The sequence below is a fragment of the Dromaius novaehollandiae genome, chromosome 5 (assembly GCF_036370855.1).
Source record: "Dromaius novaehollandiae isolate bDroNov1 chromosome 5, bDroNov1.hap1, whole genome shotgun sequence".
Classification (NCBI taxonomy): Eukaryota; Metazoa; Chordata; class Aves; order Casuariiformes; family Dromaiidae; genus Dromaius; species Dromaius novaehollandiae.
In genome coordinates, this window is record NC_088102.1 from 7,738,656 (window position 1) to 7,760,438 (window position 21,783).

A 21,783-nucleotide genomic window follows, 5' to 3' on the forward strand; every position below is an offset into this window, starting at 1 on the left:
AGGCATCAGGGAAGCTATGTAAAATTTCTTATTTGGAGCCAGAGACGTGTTCTCTGTCATACTGTGTCCTTTTTATTCCTACTTGAGATAATAATCTTTTTGATTCTTGTGTCTGTTTTCAAGACACTTCACTGTTTTGGTTTCAACTTAAAAAAAACAAACAACATCCTTCACTCACTTTGTAGTATTTTGCAGAGTCATGCAGTGGGTAATGTCTCTTATTCTTCCACACTAAGTAAAGCTGCAAGGAGCTGTTGTTTGTAAGGAGTGCAACTGTATTTGTAGATGAAAAAGAAGTTGGATTTGACTTCTTAAACTGTGAATTTAGGGTGGATGTCCTGCACAGGTCTATGTGAGAGATTCATGCCTCTTGTAAGCATCAGGATATAAAGAAAAATATTGTATTATTCATTTCCTTCATCTTCTAGAATGGAGAGGGAGAATGTAAATTGGAAAAAAAAATGTACTATGTAAGGTTGTTTCCCATATGCACAGAGAAAGGAAGAAAGATGCATACAAATGTTTAGCATGTGCAAGTTTCTTGGTGCAGAACTGGCTCCCTACTTAGGAGTGGAATTCAGTGAAATAGGACTCCTCTCTTAAAAACAAAGAGTAAGCGCACAACAAAGGGTAAGTGATCAAATGATTAGCCAGAGGCTAGTAGGAATGCAAGAGAAGAGTGACAGATTGCATATTAGGAGGAAATCTGATCTTGAAATTAATTTGAAGCTTTCTGCAGCTGAGGCTGCAAAAGAATAATTTAAAAATCTTTCTGAATGACAAATATACGAAAATTCTGAACTGCATGTGTACAAAGAATTGCATAATGCAAGTGAGGCTAATGGATAAATAAAGTTGAATTATACTGTAGTGGAATTTTCCACTTTTTTTCCTCTTATTTTTTAGTTGGCCTTTTTTGGGATGAAATATGCATGCATCTGTAGCTTAGCGTGAGAAATTGTATTAATTTTCTTACGTAAATTCTAGTTATCTAGAAATATGCATGCTGTAAGGATATGTATGAGTGAATGTACCATCCCCTGTATGCAAACAGAGTGAAGTCAGGGCACCCAATAAATATCTCACCAGGCACGAGCAACAGCTACATATCAACAGGGAAATATAGCTTAAGATTGGAAAAACTGGAGCTTTTAATTATAAAGAAGTGACTATTTCCTTATTTAGTGACCTAACAAATGTTTTTAATTTAACCTTGCTGTAGGTTGGTGTCACTTTGTATTAAAACAATTCACTTTCTTTATAGAGACCACATTCCCTTTCTTCAAAATTTAACATTGAGTGCAGTAGTACTGCAGTGTCTGACTCCACACATTTTTAAAGGCTCAAAATATCCTATTAAAAAAAAAAAAGTATACTTCAAACCATCTTGTGGAAGTCTGTTACCCTACCTTATTAATGTTTATGCTATTCTTTTAAAGAATTAGTAAATATAGAACTGTAAAATTCTAAAGAATTAGTAAATACAGACAAATAGAGTAAAATTTGCATACAACACATGAATTTTCTTCAAGCTTTAAATGTAACTGAACTTCGGTAAGGATATTACTAAAATTATATGCTTCTAAAGGATGGAAGTATAGTTCCATGTAGACTTTGATATTTGTTGAAGCTGTTGTAAAGCTCGATGTTTAGAGTAATTTTCCACTGGTCTTTAAATCATACAAAAATATTTGCTGTGTATGTAAAAGAAAAAAAGTGACATGAACAGTATGTGAAGGTATCAGATTAATATGAGGTGTAATTTAAAAAAAAAAAAAAACCTCTTATGCCTTTGGTCCTTTTATAGAGTAAAGGAGAAAAATGATACAGTGAAAGTAGCTTTTGGATTTATTTGTATGCATCATTGCTTTTTTTGGAATAGAATTATAAATGCTTAATTTCATGGCATCACTCCTGTAAGAGAACTAATAGAATTTCTCTTCTGGTTTGCAGTTCCCATATATTTTTGCACTTATTTTTATTGTTGGAATTTTCTTGGTGGTGGGTTTATCATGAGAAGCAGAGGTCTGTCACTGATATACCTCTTACCTTCTGAGGGCCATATCTAGCAGGATAAAAAGAACTTCTGAAGTCTTTTTCTTGTGTTTAAATTTTTCATGTTTTTATTTAGTGCAACAGCAGTTAAATAATGATAAAAACTGAGTTTTTAAGAAAAAATCAAACCCATGATTTTGATGAAAACAAATCTTATGATTTACTCTCATTGTCATTACCAGTAATCTTATAAAGGATAGGGAAGAAGGGGGAGAAGTGCTGCAGCCGTATAGTCTGTCTCTAGCTTGCACATCCATATTCCCAGGTAATAGGTCAGGCCTGTATTTTGTATTGTTTCGCCTTTCAGTCCTTTGTATTATCTTCTCCTTGTTTCAAGACTCATATTGTAACAGTCTCTTTGCAGGCATTAGCTAACATCAGTATAATACTTACGAATTTGCAGCTATTTTTAAAGGAAGTCTATGGAAAAAAAACAAAAAAAACAATTCTGTCTCTGGTGCCATGGTGTCTATTAAATAGCTGTGATGTTCCCTTCATAACCGCTCCACTTAAGCCATGCTAATTGTTACAATGAGAGATGCCACTATTCCACTCCTAAATCTGTTCTGCTTATGTTTGCAGCCATGTCATCTTATCTTTTAATTGTGAAGTCTGAACTTCCTGGTGCTGTTGCAGGGTTCTTAAGTGGAGACGGCGAGAGTGGGTAAGGAAAAAAAAAATTCTTCAGATGTTATGTATTTGTTTTGAGGAAGAAGGTGCTTCAGGACTGTTGAAGGAGATTGGTACTGACACTTCCCACCGATCTCACATGCTAAAAAAGTTAGTGATTTACAGGAGTTCTTGGAATATAAAATGTATTTGGCATGTGTAAGCCTTCTGCAGCACACACGCACACAAGAGCATGATTCTTTCCTCATAGCAATTTCCCATCATACGATCTTAAATCGGTGGCAAAACTTGAGCTGAAGAAATCTCCCTTCCATAAAAATTTAAAAGGAGAATCAGGGAGGGGACAGGAGGGAGAGGAGGAGAAACATTTAAACTGCTGTCATGTTATCACTGCACATATTTCAAAACCACAGTACAAAAACCGGCAGGCATTTAAATTTAAATATTTTGTTGTCTTGCTCCAGTAATTGGACTTGTCTTGGGAAAAATGCCAGGTTTCCAGACTTTGTTTATCATTCCTTAACTTGGCTCCCAGTAAAGAAATTATTCTTTGCAACTGAGCTATAACGCTGTATGTAACGAGTGTATCCTTTAAATTTCTATCAAACTGTTGCAAGAAATCTGTGCCTGTGCTAAGACAAACATTGCAGCTTCAGCACTAAAATATCTTGCTCAAATTGTGACAATGCTGCTGTCATTCATAATGGTGTATCTTTGGAAAAAACAGCCATAACACAATCTAACAGCCATATTTTCAGATGTTTTGAGTTCTACTGTAAGCGCTTTCTCTGGATTGAAATTTGGTGAAACTGTCTGAAGCTGTGTGATACTTGTACAACACATGAATGCTGTGGGTGAATTTTCAGTTTGAAATTAGTCTTTTTTTAAAGGGTACTTGATTTCAATTTATATTTTTCCTTTGCAGTTTTTCTGGTTTATAACCAAAATTTTAAGAAATGAAGGGTGATGGTAATCTTACTTTCTGCCTTTCTCCCCTCCCTGCCCTTGCAATAATATGAATTTTGTAAGGGCTTCTAAAAACTATTAAGTTTTGTGTGATATGGCATTTTTAGTCTGTTAATGCATCTTTTCCAGCTGATACAGTCATCAACATTTCATTTAGACCTTAACACCTTCTCCTTTGAGATTGCACTCTAACTCCTGTCTTCATACAGCGTGGCGCTGAGCCTGCTACTGTATTTGCTGGATGCATGTTCCGATTTCTCTGTCCCTATATTTATCCTACAGCATCGCTTACTGCTGTTTTTTCTTTTAAATATCAGCTCTGCTGATGCAAAGTGACTTTTCACAACACAATAATCTTCTAAATAAACACTTTATAAGCATTCATATAATGGTAAAATCTAGAGGTCGCAGTTGCTGCCGGGACTTAACTGGCCAACTACTTTACAAACACATGTATACAGTACTGGGCAAAGGATTATACTGTCTAACAACTAAATTAAAACCAACTAATTTATTAAGCTACCTATTTGATAATACTCCCACCAGATTTTACTGTTTATCAAGGTCCTAGTGCAGATGAGAACACTGGAGAATAGGCAGTCAGGTTACAGTGGTTTAACTGGTGATAACAAATCAGGTATTCTGGTAATTCTCAGTGTGCTCTTAGCACTGTCACTACCCATGCTTCTTCCTGAACTGAAATTAAAGTTTCAGAGACGTGGATGAAGTTCAGTTGCCTTGCATTGACAAAGAGCTGAAATTGTTCGTAGCAATACTAACCACGTCTCAGCTGAAAAATAGTGATTTGATTGCCAGCCAGGGTCTGGTCCTGTTTCTGCCTCTGTTGCTGGGAGTTCTTCTGTTGATATATGTTTAGCTGACACAATTTGACTCCTCTATTCTTGACTTTAGCAAGTATTTCAAATGCAATGGTCAAGCAGTATTCCAGGTGCATGCACACAGCTGATTTTCTGTGTATGCCCACATCTATATTTCATACGTTTTGCCATATTAAGTGCCAGGATATATCATAATCTTTTGTTTATGTATATTTCTTCACAGATGTTAGAATAACTCTTTAGTGATAGAGTTTTTTAATTGTAGGAGATAGTTCCATGCAACTATGTAATCTAATATCAAACCTAAATAGCAACTTATTTATGCAAAGGGCATAAATATTGACTGGTTTGATTGAACTATTTTAACTAGACCACTTGTTTCCAGATGTGGTTGTATGACTGTTCTGTTTTTGTTAAGTCAGTGTGGCATCTGATATGCTTTCATTTGGGTGCAGAATTTATCTTAAAATGTAGTTAGAATGTATCAAAAGTGTCAGTTAAGCTATCTGCAAAAAATACTTTGTATACATATATCATCCCCAAACATACTTTTATGGAATACGTTTAAAGAATGTTTTGCACATGGAATTATTTTTATAGATGAAGGTAAGCATGTGTGCATGTGTTTGAAAGGATCAGAGCCAGTGTGTAATACATGTTCATGTCTTTATTAAAAAACAAAAACATACAATATAAACAGTTCTTAATTACAAGTCGAGATGCATCAGTCTGCATATCAAGATTTCAGCATAGTTTTGATGACATGAACATAGTTTCAAATGAGGATTGTGTTAAAAAGTTGTAATTTGTGAGCCCTCTGTTAACATTTAATGACCCTGTCAGGAGGATATGATTGATGCAATTAAGTTGTCTTGCTTGTGTGTTATATAATTGATACGGACTGAGCGTAAGATCCTAATTTAGAACATATGAATCTCTTGTCCTGTTGCATTCAGGAATGAAATTAAAGCGATTTATAAATGTCTGCTTTTAGTTAAAATATGGGGGAGGGATGAGGAACATCTGCATGCTGAAGTATTTTCAGTAGAGTCAAAGATTTATATTCCATACTTGATATTTTGAGCACTTTTATCATATAGAATTAAATTTGCAGATTGAACTGATTTTAAAGGAAATACAAAAACATTTATACTGCCTTTGAAAAACAAGTGTATTTTTACTGCAGTATTTTGAGAAAAAAATTGACTTTTTGATAACTAGTAGATGGTCCACTGTTTTGTTTTTGGGAAATCTTTTTAAATAAAAGAATTGTATATTCACAAATTAAACAGCTTGCAAAATTATTTTTTCTCCTGTTTCACATCCTTTTATTGTATTTTTTCTCCCTCTCTCCCCCCACCAGTGTTTTTTTTCCCTTTACAAGAGAATAACCAAAATAACATTTTTCTCTGGCCTGCTGAACTCACAGGCTATGATGGAAACTATGGATTTGCTGCATGCTTAGACAGAATCAGGTGACCTAATGTAGAGGTCCCACATATACGTATCTGAGGCATTTTAGCTAATCTCACACACAGTGCAGCATTCCTTATATACCTGTATACTCTCCTGTTGCTTCTAATACTAACATCTGCCATGAAAGAAAGAAAGAAAAAAACAATTTAAAAATGTGAATATTAAATATAGCAAGGTATGCTTTGCAAATGCGAACTCAATAACATACTAGTTAACATAATAGTTAAAATCTTCTTTAAGAGAACACCTGTAAATGTGAAATGCCTTTTGCTTCTGCTTTTATAGCTGAAGGCCTGGGTTGGATAGGATGAAATGATATTAACAATACTACAGCAAACAGCTTATCCTGGTAAAGTTGCTTTTTACCTGAAGCAGTAGCAGACCTAGGCTAGTAGTACATTTTTCGAAGGGTGATGTATTTTGAGCAATTTTTTATATAGAGATTGTCACTTAAGGGACACTTTGATCTTGATAGAGCAAAGATGCCCTCAGCCTCGAAATTTCTGTATTCATTTATATTACATATATTTTTGTTTAAACAAGCGGCATAAGTGTTTGTCCCCTATATATGATAGTCGTTAATAAGTGTATAAGGTAATTTTTCTTTAACACAGGTGTTATGCTACTTTTCTTATGATAACTTGAGGTGCTGCCTGTTTATTAGGTGCTAACCATATCCTGGACTAAATAAACTTGAAGGTCAAAGGCCAAGGTGTTTATAGGTAGTAAAGTCGGAGACTGATGTGCAAGATGTTTATCAGTACAGGATATGGTTATTACCAAGTTAGGGGGAGCTACCCTCAAGATGTTTCTGTTTCTTAACTTATACATCTGTACTTTCCTTTGTTCAGGTTTGAGATTTTGACACTTTAAGTAGATTTTAACTGCATTAAGACTTCATATAGCACTACAATGCTTTTTTATATGTATATTGTTGTATAAATATTATTAGCATATTACATTATCATTTCTGTCTTTATACCCTGTTATTCTTGTGTGTATATGCATACAAAGAATGAGTGATCACTTTGCGCAAAATTAAAGATGAAAAAGACCTCTTTATTCCTGATCTTTCCTATTTCATCTCTGGATAGCAAAAATATTATTTCGAGTCACTTGAAAGATGGCTTACTTGGTTTCTTCTTGTACTGTGAGGACCCAGTGGTGATAGGTATAATGAAACTTAGGCAGAGGGGAAAGTTAGAATGTTTAGAAATCAGAACTGAGTTTTAAAAGAAATAGGTTGACTTTTAGATAGCTTTGCTTTCCACTTCACACTTCTTGAAAATTGTAAGGACCTATGGTCGTGTAGAAATAAGCTGGGGGGGAGGTTCTGCAGCAAGTGGGAATTAAAATTGCTATTTCTTCCAGTCATGTAAAAGTGCAATGCAGAGAGAGTAACCCCGTTCGAGACAGATGTAGCATACCATACAAGCACTTCTGTAAGAAATCTGTAGGGTATGAGACATCCTTGCTCTCTAATCATTGCTTTGAATAAAGAAGGCAGGGAGGGATTTGCATACTGTGCTGTTGAGAAAAAGCTTCACGCAGATCAGCCCTCTGATCGATGCAGGCATTCGCCTATGGAAGATTGCTTGCAGCGCTGGTGCGTGACGGGACAGTGCTCTGCTTCCTCGTTGTCTGAGAACTCTATTTTAGTATCGCCGTAAAAAAACTGAGAATACAAACCTGTATAAATAGCATGTGAGCCTGGAAATTATTTGTTGTCCTAGTGGTTATTTGTCCAAGATTTCAGTTTTAAAGGAGAACATACTTTTTTTAGGACTCTTGAACTTTGTATCAATCATAAGTAGCTTTTCCAACAGGTCTTGGTACCTTGATGGGAGACTGCTGCTGCTGATTACTTCGGTCTGCGTTGTTTTTCCTCTTGCACTTCTTCCTAAAATCGGTGAGTAATTAAAGGAGAGAAGCGAGTATTATTCTATTTTAGTAGTAATTACAATTGAAGACTTTAAAACCTTAATGGGTTATTTATTTATTTTAACTGGCAGGGGGCTGGTGATGGTGGGGACTACTTAAGTTGTTGTAGCATGCTCTGCTTTCCAGCCCTGCCTAGTTAACCTATTACTTGGGTTGCAGTAGTATTTTGTCTGCAATACTAAAATAAAATCTTTACAGCAGAACATTAAAGAGCTGCATTTACTTACAGCATGCCATTAGTGGTAAGCCAGTTCTAATTCTGCCCTACAAAACTACATAAATGATCTGTGACAGGCAGTTGGAATGTTGTTATTCTGAGTCCTAAGCCCCAGATACCAAGCACTGTAATAGAAAACATGCCTAAAATGTAAAGCTTTAGCTGTACATTAGGATCACTTTCCTTATAAATTCTCTTTTATTTTTACTGTTATTTTACAGGCTTTCTTGGCTACACAAGTAGTTTATCATTTTTCTTTATGGTGTACTTTGCTCTTGTGGTAAGTTAAAAATCAGTGCACAGCTTATCTGTTTTTTTCCTTGTTATTTAAATGTTTTTATAAGCCTGTTTTGAAATGAATTGTCTTTCCCTCCCCCCTTATGTTTTATGTAAAATTTAGACTTTTCTTCAAGTTCAGTATATATTTGCTTGGAGAAATGACATGTATTTTGCTGAGGCATGAAAATGTGTGTGAACTTTCAAGCATGTGAAAAGATTTAAAATAATTATATTTTGGACTGGTAAATGTAGCAATATTTTTGTTTTGCTGACGGTGCAGTGAAGGGAACTGGCACGTATACTTTTGTTTCCCTACTACTAATGGAATGGAATTCTGTTTTCTTAGCTTCTAACTATGACTTACTGTAACTAGCGCAGAAGAAAATTTAATATATTCCAAATAAATTAAATTTACATGTATGATGGAGTGACAGAGTTCAAAAAAAGGCAAAGAAAACTAGAACTTTATTAAGGCAGTTTACAAGATTCATTAATATGTCAATGACCTTATTCTTTTTTCCCCTGCTGAAAGGAAAAGTTCTTTTCTCTAAGCCATATGGGGGTTTTTGACCCTGATATTCACCCTCTCAAGGCCCCTGTGAGGTAGATGTTTCCAGATATCACAAATGAGACCTGCTAGGCAGATCTAAGAGGAAAAATGTGCCTTTAAGTTGCCTGTCCCCCCGCCCCCCCCAGGAAAGGAGTATGTTAATGCACATGTGTAATAGGTAGTACAGCCAAGCAACTCGCACTCTGTCATCTAGGTATAGAAACAAGAGTCTTATTTGGGAGCCTGGAAAAATGTTCCCCTTCTCTCCCGTCATTCTGGCTTGCGTTGACTTGCATTTAATACCTGTTTTACAAAGGGATAAACAGAGTTGAAGGCAAGTTGAACAAACATGCCATCCGGGAGACCAAGGCAATCCATTAGGAACTAAACCATGTGATAAAACCAAACTTCAAAGCTGTCAAAACATCTCCCTAGGGTATCCCTCGAGACTTGTGGTGTTTGTAGGACCTTGGGAAGTATTCTTCCTCAGTAGAGCATTGAGAAACAGCAACAGCCTCTCCAGGGCTAATGGAAATTTGTTTGTAATATTTATGAATTACCTTAACTTTTGACCTCTCCCCTAAAATTTCTCTTTAAAAAAAAAAAAAAAAAAAAAAAAAAAAGCTAACTATAATGCTTAGATAGGTCTTGGCCTGAAGCTACTTCCAACAGTTTTAAAATAAGTTCAGTTCCTAAATTTCGATGGAAATGCGTACACATCTCTGCAGTAAGCCGTTGTAATGGGTATATGCATTTGAAAATAATATTGGGCTCAGAAGAGGCAAGTGTGTAAACAAGCCTTGCACACAGACCTGTGAAGCTATAAGATGTTTGGACGTGAAGTTTAGTTCTGATTCTGTACAGCAAAAAACATTGGTAGAAAGTGTTAATTAAGGAGTACACAGACTACTAGATTTATTATGAAATGATAAAAATTGTGTGCTTATTTTTTGTTGTTAAGTGACAAAGAAAGAGCCAAAACAAATCTTACTGAGGTCATGTTTTTTAAAAAACATGGATGTTTAAAGAAAACTAACACCCTTTACCGAATATCTTCTCTGACTTGTGTAGGTGCTGAAACTAAGAGGCATTAAATGCATTTTCATTTTCATATCTCAGTGCTTTGGAGTGGGTGACATGCACTGTTGAAATGGCATTTTTGTTTGCACAATGTTAATTTCTGTACAGCAGATATGTTTTAATTTGTTCCAGAAGAAAACTCTGTTAGTCATATGGAAGTAATACAATTATGTTTTGCATATACAATAATTCTGTGCGTTTTCAAGTGCATACCATCTGTTCAGCTTTACGCCAGCAAGCCACGATTTTAGTACTGCCTGCAGAAAAGAGAGGTACAATAGACAGCATATGTCTTGGTCAGTATGGTCCAGTGAGTGCACGGAGCACAAAGTTGAGAGACTCTTCTTTGTTCTCTCTGCGCTCTGCCGAGGGACCTCGACAGGTCACATACCTCCTGGCTGTCCTTCAGTGTCTTTTCCTGTGAAATTAAGATATTGGTTATTGTCTTCACTGGGAAAAAAACGAAAACACCAAGATGGAGGAGAAAATGTGAATGTGTAACTACTAATTCAAAGCCAGATTCTGTGAGGTCCTGAAGCACTTTCGTTTCTGATTGCTTTTCCCTGACTTGAATCCTATATGAAGAGAAATTAAATGTGCTTGTGCTTGTTGCTTTCTTTTAATCTCCCCTCTTGCTATATTGAATATTGGTGAAGAGTAAAGGCAGATTTTTTTGTGGAGACATCCCTATTGGTAGCTTGTTCAACATGGGTGTTACTGATTCCTGGCAGTATTTTTCGGAATCTCCTGCTTGTGCTCCGAGAACAGAATGTTCTGATGCCGATTGGGACCCTGCCATGTGTAATGGATGATGTGAAGCACAGAGAGCCCCTCTTAGCTGAGCGCTCTCGGTACTGCTCGACAGCAAGGGGTGCCTGTTTTCCCACTGCAGGATATGGAAAAGCAACATCAGTGGGAATGCTAGAACATTTTGAGACCTCTGACTTTATTTTTTAGAGTGTTTTTGGTGTGGGTTTAATATACCCTATTTACATTAGAATTTATGTTTGAGTTTGGGGGATTTTTTCCACTTAAAACCAAATGTTTGTTATACTCGAAAGACGACGTTTATACGAAATGGGTTTAAAGTTTCAGAGGAAGATTGTCTATGCTGTCTGCATGAGTGCTTAGCTAACTTGGCTACTGCCAATTTAAAATCTCTTCCTGTTGGTGACCTCATTACGAATACACTGTCGAGTACAGTCAGGGACCCAAACAGATCTGAGTAATTGAGCAGGTAGGCAAATAAAAGTACAGATTTTAAATACATCTAGTGCTTTTCCTTTTGTTGTCTTTCATTTTCTTTTCAGTTTTTATTTCTGAATCTGTATTCATTTCATTTTAAAAGAGTGTTCTTCAGATTTTAAGTTTCACATTTTCTTGGCCCCCTCTCTGCATTGTTTCTGCATGCATATGCCTTCACTCTTTAGCCTGCGGGAAACGCTGATCCATCTGCCTGCAAATCCCAAGCACAATTTACTTTCCTCAAGACCTGCACTTTAGCTTCATGCACCATTTCATTGCTTAGGAAGCCTCTTCCAACTGTAGCCAGAGCTCCCACAAAGCCTTTTACCTTGGAGCCTCCAAAGCCTCTCCTTTAGTTTCCCTATTTCATTACCTTTTGCATACACAGAGATCTCCTAGAAAAAAAACTTTGCTTGGTAGCTCGGCCTTGTAGATGTCTTCAGCTAACTGACAGGCTTAGGCTCCCTGGGAAGGGGTAGCACAGCTGTGTATCCATGGTTGTGGTGCCAGAGCAGCAACGGTTTGCGTCTGTGTCTCAGCTCCTAGATGCCTCGTGCTGCCTAGTGTGAAGGGAAGAGGTGAAGCAGAGGTGACCATGTGGCAGTCGTATGCATGCCTGCAGGCCCAAATCAGGTTTTAGTGTTTTGTCCTTGCCTTCCTCTCCCTTTTGCTTGCCTTTAATGTTACACTGTTCAGGTGGTGGCTGGAGAGGACGTAATTTGTGGGAAAGGACAACAAAGCCAAATGGATTTTTTTCTGGGATTTCTCACATTTTTCCACATTTGGTACATTCTGAGCCTCCCAAAGGGGAAACTCTTTTTCCCCTTGCTTTTGTACTTTTTGGATTTTTTTTGAGAACGACCATCCTAGAACACCACTTGTCCCTCTCTCTTGCTGCTCATAGTCTTCTGCAGTCTACTGTTCTGGCTTCTCTGGTCTCCCCTCTCATACCCTGTGACTCTTGCTTGCTGCTTGCTTTTTGGTTGAGCTTCTTGCTGTACTGTTGGAATCTTCACCTCCCCTCTTATACCTTTGCTTAGATAAAGCTTCAATTTACATTGCTTGGAGGGAGGCAGTTTAGCCAAGCAGTGACCAGATAAGAACAAATCTCCTGATATGAAGTAACACCAATTTAGTGTCAGAAATGTGGCTGGAAGATTCCCATTTCCATTGATAATCATTTTTCTTGGAGGTCACAAACCACTTTTGAGCAAGCCACTTCCACGTTCTGTACCTTGAGTTGCTGTGAGTTGTTTTTCTAAGTCATGGAATTTAAGACATGTATGATTGCCATATGCCCTCTGTTTTCTTTCCCCATATTTTGTCTGGAGGTAGCATTTGTTTGCTTCTCTTGGCACTGGTGACAAGAGGGAGCATCTAATCTTTATTCTCTGGGAAACGCCACTTGGCGGAAAGCAAACAGTAGATTTCTTGAGACAGAAGAAGAGCTCTCTTCCATGTTATTCTTCTCATGAATCGGAGTCTTTAATTAAGTTTTTAATTATTTGCTCCAGGCCTCAAAAGTATTATAACCTCTAAAAAGCCAGGCAACTACAATAGGAAATTAATTAGGGTAAGGAGAGCAATGCAACTATCATTTTAAACTGGACTCTTGAAAGAGGCGGTAACCTTTCTTATTTTAATTTCCCTTTGATTTTCAGCCCTGTTTCTTGGCGGTCCCTAAACCAGCAGGGTGTAGATAAAGCTCCAATGACATTCTGGGACAATAATTGCATTTATTGTTTTTCCTCTGCTTTCTAGTCCAAACCATATGTTTCTGCCTTTTAAGATTAGCCCTAGGCTGTGCTCTATCTCTGTTAAGGGCTTGTCTACTTAAGAGCGAGCCTGGGATAGCTAACACAGAGCAGCTATTCTGTATGGGAGGCGGTTAGCATGGAAAAAGCACAGAGAGTGGGTGCAGAGTACTGGTTGCATTACGGTTCATGTCAGACCTCATTTCAGTACACCACCTCCGCACAGGCGAGCCATAAGGCTAGCAGCTGTGCATGGCAAGCAGCTGTATGGAATGGCACCGACAAGTTTTTCTGTCAAGTCCTCCTTCCTGTGGCCTAGCTGTCTAGCAGTCAAGCAAATTAGTTTGTGGTGGGTATAGCTTCATGCTTTGTATACCAAGTCTGATATATTAGCTACATGTACTTCTAAATTAACCTCATTTTTAAGATATCATTTATACATCAAATATGTTGTCTTTACAGATTATAATTAAAAAATGGTCCATCCCTTGTCCTCTACCTCTAAACAGTGCAGAGAACTTACAGGTAAAGTACATGCTGTTTTGAAGCTCTTCTAATTTTATTAATACCTGTAATGCTTTCTACATTAACACTTTCAGAATTACTTGTAATTTAAATTCCTTCTCAATCATTATGATTTTATTATCTAGAAACTATAAAGTTTCAGGTCTGTGGTTTGTGGTCATTCTTTTATTATGTCACTTTTTTGTATATATGTTTTACAGATTTCAAATTCTACTGGGGAGTGTAAAGCAAAGCTCTTTCATCTTTCAAAAGAGGTAATATTCTCTATTAACAATAGGCTAACTAAGGGGGGTTGTTCTTAAAGAACTGGGGTTTAAACCTTATCCTGGGTAGACTGTTCATCCATAAAACTAATTATAGGCTGCTGAAGCATTTCCTATACCTGTTGCTGATTGTTATCCAGTCTCACTCTTTTTTTTTATATGAATGTCAGTTGTCACAGTTAGCATTTATGAAAACACTTTGCAGCTATGACCCACATTAAGTATAACAGATGCTGTGGTGGTCACCCTCATGGTGCAGTTAGGTAACTGCTATAAGCCAACTAAATATGCCCTCAGCTGGAAGTCAGTGCTGCTTGATTGTATGCACGCTTTCTGTTCCTTCCAAAGCAGAACAGGTTTCCTTAAACCGTTAGTTGTTTTCTCACCTGAAGGTAATTCTTCAGGCCAAATGCAATCTTGTGCATTGCATTGGATGCCAGATCTGGTGTTTGATAATTAACGTGACATTTAAATCCTGTCACCACTCATCAGGGCATGTAGGAAAGGAAGTATCATGTAGAACTGAGTAGTCTCTGTGGGGTGGAAAGGAAGAGATAAAGAGAAGAATAAACTGGGATAGGCCGGTAGTGTATTGGAATTTGAGAGGGACGCAGTTGGTTGCATTTGTCTGAAAGAATACAAAATCTGACCCTCACCCATCTCCCGCCCCCCACTCCCTCCAAAAAAAGAAAAAAGAAATCTTGGACAACGCAAACATAAGGCAACTGTTAACTGGTAGATCAAAGGAGAAGTTTTGCTTCGACCAGAAACGTCTACTGTGAGATTACAGCCTTTTGTCTGACCTTTAGTGCTTTGTAGAGTCTTGGGACTCATCTCTACTATGTTTTGCCATTTTAGCTTAATCAATTGAAAATGGCATAGTTTTACTGGCCCTGATTATGTCAGTTTAAAAATATTTGTTATAGTTTAGCTTATTCCTACTTGGGAATTGAAATAAGCTACGGTAGATGATTCGTCTCTTCTAGTACAAGTTTTTGGAATAATAAACTACTGATTGAGTAGTAACAGTAATTATGTAACTATCTTAAAACTTTAGATGCCAAAGCATGTTATGTTTTCTGGCTGCTATATCCAAATTTTTGTGAAGAGGTAATACAAAAACAGTGAAGTCAGGGTAAGGGAATCAATAATTTGACAGGAAGTTATGGATATTAGAATTTTATTACCTTAGAAAATTTTGTGAAATGACCTACCAGCTCTGGAGCAAATCCTACTCTTTTTGCTTAGGTGCTCAGCCTCAATATAACTAAAAAGTCTTTCAGTTGTTAGTTCATAGACATCATGACGTGTTAAGCTATGACCACCATGTGAGGAGATACTAGTTGAAAAGGTATGGTTTTGTGGAACGATTCAGAGGTGCCATTCTGCATTATAGATACGTATCTCGAAGCACTAACATGAAAAGATTTCCACTGACTTCCAAGGCATTGAACTGAATTCATCCAGATAATTTTCTAACCATCTGTAATAACAAATAGCATGAAAGATGTTTTTCTTATATTTTAGAGTGCTTATGCAATACCAACTATGGCCTTCTCTTTTCTCTGCCATACCTCAGTCTTACCCATTTACTGTGAGCTCCAAAGGTAATGTATGGAAACACATGCAATATTAAAATATAGTGATAATGTTTCCGCTACATTTTCTATATACTAAATACAAAATTAACCTTGAATATTTTTTATTTTCAAGTCAGTGCCATCAAACAATGTGCACAAAGTAGCCTTCATATTTTTGGGATATGTATAGTTTTAGTCTGTGTCAGTACTGGCTTTTCCTCTCTTACAGGAGAGGAAAGTAGCAAATATGATCCCATCATCAGTGTCAGTACATTGTCTTGGCCATCTGGAGAAAAAGGTCATTTGCTAAGGTACTTACTAGTTAATTTTTATTGCTGTAACTGAATCTGCATTTGGCCAGGTCAGGTTCAGTGCTTTTTGACCTACATTCTGTTCCTGGCTCTGAATATGTATCGTCCTGTGTAAATCAAATTTTTGATTTAAAAAATAACAGATCACCTTGGTGTGTCTAAATTCTCTCCCAGATGGGGACAATGTTAGTAGTCTGCATGAAAAGTACATTTTAATTACCAGATTAAAAATACTTTTAAGAAGAGCTAAATGTTACTGACAGAACAGACCTCAACAAATGCTTTGCAGCCATAAAATGAGAGGATGCTTTCTTATAAAAGACAAGCTGCTGTTCTTTTCTTACACCATAGATTGCATTGTGTTCAGTGTTCCACAACAAAGATTAAACAACACTCATTTTTTGGTTTTTGTTTTTTTGGTTTTTTTTTCTTTTACATTTTAGTCCAACCAAAAGTAGGATGCAGAATGTAACAGTCACAGGAATTGGTCTGAGTTTCCTAATTTACTTTATATCTGCTTTGTTTGGGTACCTGACTTTTTATGGTAAGTATATTCTTAAAGTATTCTTTAGAATGCCAGCTAATAATAAATGATACTTGATGCATCCTATGCTGTACAGTATTTGTAATAAGTCTTTTTGCTCCCAAGACATTTTTTATTTCACTGAAATGCTGAGTAATTCACTTTTGACAGACATCCTTATGAAGTTATAAAATACTTGGGATACTTCAGGCTTTTTTATGCACTGATAAACTTGGATCCTCTTGAATCTTGGTCCTGTGAAGACAAGAATATACCTAACTGCAAAGTATTATAGCCTCATTGACTTCTCAATGTGTAAAATAGGAAACTTTGCAGAGTTTATGCCTAAAATGTTACACTGGCAAGATACTGGTCCCTAAACTGTAGCTGATGGTCTACTGATGTTCTGTAAGACTACATAAGTAGTCTACCGACTGCTGCTATATTTTAGAAAGTATAATATTTTCACTTAAAACTTGTGTACAGATTAGGATGGTCTGTTAGAAGATTTGAGACCTGATGGTCGTTTGCTGGTCCAACAAGTTTTAAACCCCTGTTCTAAGGCTGTACCTCTACTAGTGAAATTCAGCATGCTTGTTGACCCTGTGATATCCCCAGTCCATTTGTGAGCTGTAACTGGCACTGAGGCCTCTCCTGTGAGGAATTTGACCCACAGCAAGGCAGCCCTAAGATCAGGGAGACCTGCAGTTTTGTAGTCATGCTTGTCCTTGTCCAAAATAGCTTGGATACGACTCATGTAGGGTATCTTGGAGGTTTTTTTTTCCTTGGGAGGGGCGGGGGGGGGGGGGGGGAATTTTTTACAGATTTTCCAGAACACTAACTATTTCAATAGACTCTGCTGGAAGTGGGGAAAAAACGTGCCATGAATCATCCAATTTAGGAAAACTTCACTTTAATGGTTTGCACAAAGTGACAACTTCTTAGGTGAAGACAGACTAGAGGACTCGAGGAAAAAAATGATAAGGAACATTAGAAAATTTGGACAGCTGAATTGGGCAAAGAGTGCATCTAGTTTTGTGCCTTGGCTGCAGTGGACGCCACTGAAAAAAGCCTAGGGAAGAACAGAACAGCGTCAGCTTGGCATTGGGCTTCCTGGCACACTTGCAGCCTTCAATAATTTGTGGTGCATGGAATTCTGGAGCCAGAGGTTATGTCTGTTCAATGTATGTGCTGAACCAAGGAGCACGTTTTTTTGCAGATGTCAGTTTCTGGGAGATGTAGGTAGTGATAGTGTTTGATTAAGTAAATATACCTTTTTACTTACAAAACAGAAAAGTGGGGTTTCTGTCTTTTAAATTTACACATATGAAACTTACTCTACCAAATACTACAGACTCCTTTCAGTTGCATTTGCTATAGAGCTTACATGGCCATGTGTTTCAGTACCAGTTTAATGACTCTGTGGTTGAACTCTTGAATACTCTTGGGTGCAGTTTTTTAGCTGAGTTTAAACATAGATGACTGTCCACTATTCTCACGTTTGCCAAATACTCAGAAAGATTCAGAATTCTTACCTACATAGTGGCTTTTTTTTAAAAGGTCCATCATAACATTGTCAGAAGTAGGTGACTGTCTATTTTATACAGCAATTTTAGTTGTCTTATGTAACATAGCTAGCGGCTGTGTTGTGATCTTCTGAATGTTGAGCAGTTTGACAGTATTTTCAGTATCCTGTCATATAGTGTCACAGTGATGCCTTTTCTAAGAAATGTCATTTGGCTCTGTATATCCTGCTTTATATTTGTGCTATGGTATGTTTTGCTTGCATAGAATGCATTGTCAAATTGAATGCCTCCTCTTGGTGATCTTAACTATGTTCTGGAGTGATATTATACAAATGCTGTCACGTAAATGCATCACAGTCATCTATGAGGATTCTTTTAACACCTTCTGGAAACTCATCCTTCTTATGAGATGACCATATGTTAACCTGTGTTGATTGGAATGATTAAAATTTCTTAGAAGAGACAGTAAAACAGTAAGAGAAAAGTGTTCTGATTAGGATCTGTCTCTACTTTTTGGTGTTTTACATTGCTGGATCATGGGGTTGGGATAGTGTCTGACAAAGCACCAAGCATATAGGCTTTCAGCAGCTAATAATTACAGATTTCTAAGGGACTTGGCATCTCCTCTCCCGAGTATGTCTGACCATAACTGTCTGAAAGTATTTCTTTTCTTTTGAAAAATTATCTGGAGAGTCTTGAAATCCCTAATGGGATACCTTTGCTGTTGATATCAATAGTGAAGTCAGAAAGATTTGATTCCTCTAGATTTTTTTCTTAATTACAGTGTAGTCCAATGCTTTCTATTTGCTAGCCAGCTGCATCTGTTAGTGACAGAGCAGGCAAGTTTTAAAGGTTTAAAGGTGTATCTTTTAATGGTGCAGTGCTATTCCTGGGGCTGGCGTTGGTGTTCCCTAATTGTTTCTACATGGTTGGTAGGAAAATACAACTTTGACTGCCACTGTGATAGATTCTAAACACAGTCCAGGATAAATTCTGTCTCCAGATGAGATCTCAACAAAAAGTTAAAAAAAAAAAAAAAAAAGAAGAAGAAAAAAAAAGAAGAAAGAAAAGAAAAAAGTGCTAGAAACCTTTCCTGTTCTGGTTACCTTCACTCTCATGAGTTTTTGGGGGCAAGGCCTTGTCTTGACTGCAGTCCTTTCATCTTTTTCACTGGGAATGTTACTGGGTTTCAGCAAGCATTTCTTTTAGTAGTGTTTAGACCCACGAGCCTAAAATACATGAACCAACAGTGGATGTTTGCAAGGGCTTTTTTTCCCCTTGCAAGCTTCTACTCCCTTTTCCACTTTTTGCCTGCTTGTTTTGTCATTTCTTTAAATAGAGAGAATCTGTTCCCTGTTTTAGAACACCAGTCCAAGAAAATGTAAAACATGTTATTTTAAATTGAAAACAAAAAAAGAGTTCCTTCTTCGAAAGAAGACGTGCTTCCTCTTTCTGCAGTTCAAAAGTTTTTATACTGCTTTCTGTGAATTTAAAACTTCATATAACAACTGGATTTTGGTGCATTCTGAAGCCCCAAACAGCCTGGTGCAGCAGATCACTTTCAGGGCTCTGGGTTTTGCTGTCAACTTAGTTAGCAGTGCAACTTTTTAGGTTAAAAGGGCAGAAGTCAGAGAAAAAGGTGAAGGGTGCAGGTGCTGATGCATCATTTTTTGTCCTACTTTTGCCTTGAATCATATAAAAGTAGCTCTTATTACAAAGGTGTATCCCGTGATATATATAACATAGTAATTCTACAACAGAATCAGTTTTGCAAAGCTAAATAGGCGTGTGATGGAGAGCACAGAAGACTCATTGCTGAAGAAAACAGCACTCATTTGAAAGTGTGTTTGACCTGGTTGGGTGTGTTGCTGATGCTCTCCTCTGTTATACTCTGGGTGACACAGGAATTCAAATTGACAGCCTTCAGGTGTCATCGTTTTGCTTCTTACATCTACTCATTTGCACATACAGAGAATGATAGTCTCAAGTGTCGGTATTTTTTTTTTTAATAAGACATACCTTTTAGAAGCATGACTGATGCTAATTATCTTTCTCCATATTATCCATCCAGCAAAATACTGGAAAATATAGCCAGTAATAGCACACAAACAAGCATAGTTTTGAGGATTTCTTCTTTTCAATTAGAATTGCAGCTTTTCTCCCAAGTCATGAAATTTCACCTTGTATATCACTTAATGTTTCGGCAAAAGAAGGCAATGCAGATAATTTAGCAAAGTCAGTTTGTTTCTGGTTTTAGGTGAACAAAGAATTTGGTGGTGTCTCTTTCAGTTGCACAGAACCAGTTTTACAGCGCTGTTTCCTTGGCTTGATGTCCTGTATTCTCTGCTCTTTATTCAGCAAGATCACAGACTGAGCAAAAATGATACAATTTATGTTTCACACTGCTGAAGAATTTTTTTCTCCTTAAACTGTATTTGTCAGCAGGCTTGTCCAGCACCTGCTCCAAACCAAATCCTAGGAGGGACAAATCTCCCAATTGATTTCTGGCAGGCTACGTGCAGGTTTTTTGAGCCTAGAGAAGTAAATCTATAAGTTACAATATTGCTGACCTGTTGCAGTTGGAAAAATTCTGATAGGAAACTTAAGTGGTCCAGATACATTTTCTTTGTTCTAATAAAATGGAAGCAGTACTTTTGAGATGAGGTTTATCTAAAAAATTATCTTAAATGTTGTTTACGTGAATGTTCAGTTTCAGTAGTTCAGGGCTCTTAAAACATTATCCTGCAAACCATTAAATCTTTCCTCATCATCCTCTGATTTTTTTATTTACTAGAAGTTTTAAGCCTTTTGCCAAATATCAGTAAATCTAGTAGTCCAGACTTGCACCAGATCCACGTTCTAATCTGTGAAAAATGCTTTTTGTTCTCAAACTATTAAACTACTGTAGAAAAGTTTGAGGCTTGTGTGTACTAATACCTGTATAATTTCTTTAGTTCTTTGAGACATTTTCAGGAGTTTTGTAGCATTTGCCTCTGTTTTTTCTTGATCGTTTCAGGCCACTAAAAGTTGTCTTTTTTTTTTAAAGCCTAGCTAACATGGTGAAGTTCAGGTAAGATTTAATATAACACTACCTTACTAGTGGATTGGATAAGTTTTTTAGGCGACATCTATAAGCTTGGAATATCTTTCTTTCTAATCCTTTTTCCTCCATATTTGTATCTCCTCTCTTGATAGCTTTGGCTTCAACAAAGGCTGGGGTTTGCTGCTTGAAGTTTTTTCAGTTTTCTCTAGGTTATGTATCAGGTAGAAGTGATATACCAGTTCTGCCAATGTGATACTTGTGTGCACTCCCTCCCACTCTGCATTAGTCACAAGCAGAATGATCAATTTTAATGCACAATTTAGTATGTGTAGCTAATTATTTTATTCTTAGTTCTCAATTGATTAACAAAGCAGTTCATTTTTTGATTTTCAGACAAAGTGGACTCCGAATTACTGCAAGGTTACAGCAGGTACCTGCCACATGATACTGTAATCATGACTGTTAAACTTGCCATACTATTTGCTGTGATTTTGACAGTCCCTCTAATCCATTTCCCGGTAAGTACTCCTAAACATTTTGAAGCTGGCATAAGCAATGGTAAGACTAATGCTTTGCAGACTGCAATATTTGAGTCACATCTAGTCTTGTGTATCTTATTCTCTTGTCAAGCGATTGATCAAAGACCACATATTTGCATATGTTACATGAAAGCTTCAGAATCACAACTAACCACTAAGCTAATTTGTGCTTTTGAGACAGATTTCAGATTAAAACTAGCCTCCAGCATTGTTTTTAATTTAGAGAATTCAGAACATCTAAAGTTTGTTTAGTTTGATTTTTTTTTTTCCTCTTAAAGTGAGTTTTGCTGACTTGGATTTTCATTTCTATATGTGCGTGCACACACACGCACACGTTTGAAAACTCAATCTAATTGCAAATTGAAAACATATATTGACCTATTTCACTATCAGAAATCTACTTAAGCTTATTAATAGCATGAAAGAACTGAAAGAAATCAT

The 21,783-nt window shown here is 36.9% G+C and overlaps 1 protein-coding gene across 4 annotated transcripts in view; it reads left to right on the forward strand.

Annotated features, from left to right (window-relative positions):
• The window catches only part of SLC38A6 (solute carrier family 38 member 6), a 48,082-nt gene that overhangs the window by 17,277 nt on the left and 9,022 nt on the right, over positions 1 to 21,783 (forward strand). For 3 of the 4 annotated variants that reach the window (XM_064511927.1, XM_064511924.1, XM_064511925.1), the window contains exons 6-13: positions 2,638 to 2,719; positions 7,781 to 7,875; positions 8,346 to 8,404; positions 13,495 to 13,557; positions 13,758 to 13,811; positions 15,348 to 15,427; positions 16,155 to 16,255; positions 21,197 to 21,321. In XM_064511927.1, the coding sequence (XP_064367997.1) occupies positions 2,638 to 2,719; positions 7,781 to 7,875; positions 8,346 to 8,404; positions 13,495 to 13,557; positions 13,758 to 13,811; positions 15,348 to 15,427; positions 16,155 to 16,255; positions 21,197 to 21,321 (659 nt within the window). The remainder of the gene's footprint in view (positions 1 to 2,637; positions 2,720 to 7,780; positions 7,876 to 8,345; positions 8,405 to 13,494; positions 13,558 to 13,757; positions 13,812 to 15,347; positions 15,428 to 16,154; positions 16,256 to 21,196; positions 21,322 to 21,783) is intronic. The other variant, XM_064511926.1, reaches the window with a different exon arrangement.